General features: G+C 46.7%; 1 protein-coding gene across 1 annotated transcript; it reads left to right on the top strand.

The window, feature by feature from the left end:
- The first annotated feature begins 4,968 nt into the window (after nucleotides 1-4,968).
- On the top strand, nucleotides 4,969-6,037 carry LOC136529338 (early nodulin-93-like). The gene is made up of 4 exons (XM_066522417.1): nucleotides 4,969-5,155; nucleotides 5,307-5,368; nucleotides 5,482-5,557; nucleotides 5,675-6,037. The coding sequence occupies exons 1-4, from the start codon at nucleotides 5,092-5,094 to the stop codon at nucleotides 5,818-5,820; spliced, it is 348 nt and encodes a 115-aa protein (XP_066378514.1). The 5' UTR covers nucleotides 4,969-5,091; the 3' UTR covers nucleotides 5,821-6,037.
- The last annotated feature ends 248 nt before the right edge of the window (nucleotides 6,038-6,285 follow it).

The following is a 6,285-nucleotide window of genomic DNA, read 5'->3' as shown; positions in this document are numbered from 1 at the left end:
GCAGATAGATGAGATTTTGAGGGCTGTGATGAGATCATCATGAGATCTCCATATGACTCCCGCTAGCATGCAGTTGTCAACTATTCTAAGAGCTGGAAGCAGGTGGAAGAGGCAAGGGGGATCAATCCCTATGCAGTGCGCAAGAATTTGGGCATTGATTATAGATTCTGGAATAAGTTTCATTCCAACTTTTATGCCACTGCCACTCTTGCATCCAAGAAAACCAAGATCATCAAGATGCATTACATTGATTGGGACGAGATGTAGGAGGAGGAGCCTGAGTTTGACAAGGTAATCAAAATTTGTGACAGGTTTCAGCTTTCAGACATCATGGGTTTCTAGTACAACTGGAATGAGGAGGTTCTTGCACAGTTTCATGCCACATACTTCTATAACCAAACCTATGATGAGGTTCTCTAGATGACTAATGGTTGGCACTACCGAGTCGACTTTGTCACTTTTAGCCGAATTCTTGGCTTTGGGGAGGAGCACAGAGGTTATAATTACATTCATGATGAGCCTCGAGCTGAGATCCGTGATATCAGTTACATGTGGAGAGATAGAAGGATTGCAGATGGCAAGAGGAGTAGTCTACATAGCTTCTATTACATCCTCAATAACCTCATTAGGAACATCATCAACCCAAAGGATGGAGCAGCCTCACATATTAATGGCTATGTGAGAAATGTGTTGGCTATATTTGCTCCAGGTGGGGACAGGTTCAATGTTTCTAGATTCATGTGGACTGAGTTGAGATTTGCAGTGGAGGATGGGAGGAGGGGGCTGCCCTATGCCCCTTACCTCATGTTCATGATTGAGAGGGTCACTGGATTTTATTTTTCAAAGGATGGGATGCACACCGTCTACAAAATTGAGAAGATTTAGCCAGCTGCAGCTACTCAGGGAGTGGGGAGCTCTCATGTTCATGTAGATATCCCTGAGTCTTCCCACTCTAGGTCTCGCAAAGGAGGCAAGATGAAAAAGTTTGGCAAGTGGTTGAAGGCAATCTTCGGCAAGTGCACCTATGCGCTGATAGAGCGTATGAGACACAGCTTGAGCAGCGTCAGCAGCGTGGACAGGACCTTCCGCCACTTCCTCCTATTCCACCTCCTCCACAGTATGACCTTCTGAGCCTCTCCTACACAGATTCAGATGATGAGGATGATGAGGATGAGGAGGAGCAGGGACGAGCAACAGATTAGGATGAGACCCTAGAGGGATACCGTCAGAGACAGGAGCCGAGGCGTTCCACTCGCTTCACTACCACTACTCACCGTCAGGGCCGTGCACGTATTGACTCCAATGATGATGATGCTGATGGTGGTACCGGGACTGCTGCAGGAGGTGCTAGGGCTACAAGAGGTGATGATATTGATTAGACGGACATCTAGGAAGAGATGACGAGTAGGTGTTGATCTTTTTTTTTCTTTTCTTCCCTTTTTTGGTGCTTTATGCCAAAGGGGGAGAAAATTACGGGGTCAACAACTTTTCCGACGCCATGGAGGTTGCTGCAGCTAGAGTCATGTTCGTATTCGTTTAGAGTAATCTTTGTTAGGTGAGAGTTTGAGAGTCCATTAAAAACTCTAAATTATAAAATAATGCTACTATTTGACTCTTTGTGTGGGATATGGACATATATTAATCTATGCTGTCGCTTGTGATACAATTGTGCTAGAATGTATATCTTTATATGTATCACATGCTGTGTGGTGTCGGTCCTGATCTGTGTTGTTACAGCAAGTGCGGCAGTGCCGCACCCAGCTACAACAACAAACCATGTTGTGCCCCATCACTTTCACTAAAATATGAATCTTGGCCTCTTATGCCAATTTGAGAATTCAATTCTCTATTCACATACTTAGGGGGAGGCTCTACACCTATGGCTCGAAAGTCTCAGTATTTATTTCATATCTTTTGTAAGCTCTAATTGGGTTGTCATCAATCACCAAAAAGGGGGAGATTGAAAGTGCAATCAAGCCTTAATTGTGGGTTTTGGTGATAATGACAACGCAATTAGATAACTAATGAGATTTATCGAGATAACAAGCAGGGAATTTATATTCGAGAATGCTACATGAAACGGAGGAGCCCCCAATTATAAATGTAGATGGCTTCAAACTCAAAGGAGATTTAAATTCTTTTATATATTGAATTTGAGTATAGAAAAAGTCGTACTATAAAGGGGACATAATGCTTAAGCTAATATGTGTTACCAAGTGCTCAAATAACCACATACATCCTCAGATTCATATCCAAGACAGTCTACACTTCACTATTACCCTTGCTGTCTTGCATGGTGCGGCACTGCTGTACTTGAAGAGAGGCTCTCCCGACCCCTTGGTCGCGGGATCTGGCTCTACCGACCCCTTGGTCATGAGCTCTGGCTCTCCCGACCCCTTGGTCGTGGGCTCCGGCTCTACCGACTCCTTGGTCGCGGGATCCGGTTCACCCGACCTCTTGGTCGCGGCTCCGTCTCGCTCGACCCCTTGGTCGCGGGCTTTGTCTCTCCCAACCTCGAGGCCGCGGGCTTCGTCTCTCCAGACGCCTTGGTCGCGGGCTTCGTCTCGCCCGACCTCGAAGCCGCAGGCTTCGTCTCGCCCGACCTCGAGGCCGCGGGCTTCATCTCGCCCGACCCCTTGGGTGCGGTGTCCGTGGAGGGCTAGGGGTATATATACCTTTCTCTTTCCTCCCTAATGGCTATCTGTGATTTAAGTGACCATTGGGGGTTAGGGGGTATATATACCTTTCCCCTTCCTCCCCAACGGCAACCTGTTCTCTTCTTCCTCACTTCAGCACGCCCAAAAACAGAGCAGGAGCTCTTTCTCTCTCACTCCACTGTTGACCTTAAGCCCCTAAGCAAATCCATTGATTTCCCTATCAATCATTGAGGGAAAAGGATCCAAAACTTGATTTGAGAGCAGCTCCATTGATTCCCAAACTCTAAAGAGCACTTGGTTCACGTTTTAGCTGGCGATTGTGTTTGTTACTCTTGGAGTTTGGCTCCTAGCGTCATCCGTGGAGCTTGCCAACTTATGTGGCAGCCCCGAGAGGTTTGTAACCACCTTTTGCAGCGAGTAAAATCACCCATCATCTCAAGAGTTCACTCTCTTGACTTGAGAACGAGGTAGGGTTACAAAGGCCTAAAGCCTTAGTGGTATACCTCAACAACGTGGACTTAGGCAAGCCTTGGTGGCGAGATGAACCATGGGATAAATCCTCATGTCATCTTGTGCTCGTATTGCTATACTTGTGTTCTTGTTGTTGTTTGGTGTGGCAGTGCCGCTGTGCAGCAGTGACGAGCTCACAGAGCAGCAGTGCTGTGGGTGAATTTAACTTCGATTTGAGTTGAATTTTTATATGCTTATTCATCTTCCTCTAGACGTACCAGAGATCCTACAGTCCCATAGTAAGACCTCTAAAAAATTAAACCACACGAGATAAAAACACATCCATATTTTTTTTGGCTGAAATAAGAAACATATTTGCAGCATATTATTTGTACTAGACGACGAATAAGACTTTTACTTAACTAAAATATATTGTAGATACAAACCATTAGGCCAAGTGAAAAAAGAAAAGAAAAACATTTATTGCAGCGTTGTTCGTACTGATCCTACTTAGATGTATGGTCTAAAGTTTAGCCATATTTGATCGCTTTAGATTTGGGGCTCCAAACTGGAGGTGCAAAGTCATATATAAAGTTTAGCTAACCTTACAAAACATTAGACAATAAAAATGATCTAAAATCTTAGTTTTTAATTTGAGCCAATTAAACTTTAGACTAAGAGGCTCTGTTCGGTTGTCTTAAAAATGGTTTGTTCGGCTTTTTTTTTTTCAGCCGGAACAATATTTTTCTCTCACAACAATTCAGCTGAAACAGTATTTTTCAGCCAGTTTCAGCCACCAGCGAACGGGGCCACAATCCAAACGGCTCATATAATACCAATACAGTATTTCGAAGAGGGTCTAAACAGTGGATAAAGCTACACTACCTGTCATGCTAGTACGTAGGAAATCACAGAAAAGGACACCGGTGTGGGTCTGGCCTCATTTGCAGCCAACGGGCGTGACGTCTGCGGTTTTGTGCTCTACCGCCTGCCGAAAATTGGGAGCGCCACCACAAAAACAGGGCACAGCCACCGCACGGCCACACGGAAACACACCAGACCGCCATCGCCCTCAGAAGAAGTCAGTTTGTCGTGTTGGTCTGGTTACACTTGCTTGCTTCTCTCTTTACAGTTTTACTGTCACCGTTAAAATTACGTCCACCTCGCCAAATGTTTGAAATGAACTGTGACTAATACCCAATGACATTTCAGCACCATGTTTTCCACCTGTTCGCTTGAGCTACTTTTTAGCCATGGAAAATGTTTTCTCCTCACAATATTTTAACATAAAAATTAGTATAAACCAAATTTCAGCATAAACAAACAGGGTGGTCTGCACGTGTTGCCTGTTCATGCGTGCCATGGCTAGCTCCTATTAGCGTGTCAAACTCACACAAGTGGTTGTGGTTGGTAGGAGTAACTCTTTTTTTCTTTTCAACCTTTTCTTTAGTAGCAAACAGTTGCCGATCGAAGCTACATCACAGCGTGATAGAATCCCTGGGTTGGGTTTCTGTAAACCCTGACCTGCAGCACGTGGTTAGGCTTAAAAGCTAACCCCTGATTTAGCTAGACTTCCAAGGCTCGTGACGTGGCAACAACCAGTGAAGTTGGTCCCATGCACATGCTGGTCCAGCCAGGAGTGGATAGGAAAGCGTGGTCCTGAAAACTGCAATCCCCTGCACCACACCGCCCACACAGACACAGATGGGCTCCGCTCCAAAACCACGTCCGCGCGGCCGCCCGCCCGCCGCTTCTTCCCCCCGTCCGCCGATAGTTTGGGGTCCTCATGCCGGCGTGACGCCTATATAAATCCTCGGCCTCCCCTGCATCTGGCAACACATCCATCGTTCTCGTCCTCACTCACTCACTCCTTGTACTCTCAGTGCCACTCGCTAGTCACTGCTAACAGAGCGTCAGAGCTAGCTGCTTCATTTCACCAGCCTTCCTTTGCTACAGCAAGTCCGCTACTGCAAAGACCCGACAGATGTCGACGGTGAGCCGTGCATCCCTTGACCAGAAGCTTGCCCTCGCCAAGCGCTGCTCGCGAGGTACGTGTACTGGTTTACATACTGATATATACTGCGCTAGCTGGCCTCAAACAAGCTACAAGCCTAGCTTAAAGGGCTATGTAGTATGTAGTATGTAGTATGTACAGTTGTACACTACTGACCTTACTGACCCTTGCATGCATGTCTGCAGAGGCGACCCTTGCCGGAGCTAAGGCGGCAGCCGTGGCAACTATCGCCTCCGCAATTCCCACCGTGAGTTTTCATCTCAAATTTCAGCTGTTTTGCCCGAGATGCAGGCTGGTTCACGCGTAATCGTGAAACAACCCCGTACGTCTCTGACTTATCGTTTTGCTTCCCCTGTTCAGCTGGCGAGTGTGAGGATGCTGCCGTGGGCGAAAGCCAACATCAACCCCACCGGCCAGGCCCTCATCATCTCCACAGGTGCGTTCTGCTGCAACTTTATTTCTTACTGTTGTGTCATGGGCTGGCTTGCAGTTCTGACGAGTGACGACTAGCTAGTTCATTTGCTAATGGCGGTAATGGTTGGCTTGCTTGCAGTTGCTGGGATGGCCTACTTCATAGCCGCTGATAAGAAGATACTATCGCTGGCGAGGCGTCACTCGTTCGAGGAAGCTCCTGAGCACCTCAGGAACACCTCCTTCCAGGGCACCGGTCGTCTGCACCCGGCTTTCTTCAGGCCATAAACCCATGAGACATCCGGCGACCTACCTCTTCGTCAGTACAAACAAGCATCAGATGCCGCCGATGACTGAATAATAAACTGCTAGCTAGGCTGAGGCTCACGCTCTAGTCGCGCACTAATCATCCACTAGTAATATTTTATGTGCTATTTTTCTGATAAAAAATCATCATCATATCAGTGGTGGCCACATACATTTCCGTTGCAGAAAGAAAAAGATGGTGTACTATTTTTACCATCTCTGACTGGAGAGCCTTGACAAAACCTCTACATAATCCTCACGAAACACGATATTCTTCTATAATAAAAGAGAGTAACAAAAATGTTGGTATATACATCTACTTTTTTTAAAATTTTGGAATATATTTAATTTTGTTCTTAGACGACATTAAGTCAGGGGCGGATCCACCAGTCTGGCAAGCCCTGGCGGCCGCCAGACAACCCCCCCCCCCCCCCCCCCCCCCCCCCC

The sequence above is a fragment of the Miscanthus floridulus genome, chromosome 19 (genome assembly GCF_019320115.1).
Source record: "Miscanthus floridulus cultivar M001 chromosome 19, ASM1932011v1, whole genome shotgun sequence".
Taxonomy (NCBI): Eukaryota; Viridiplantae; Streptophyta; class Magnoliopsida; order Poales; family Poaceae; genus Miscanthus; species Miscanthus floridulus.
The sequence above is the reverse complement of the archived record's forward strand: the minus strand, read 5'-3'. Positions and strand labels throughout refer to the sequence as shown.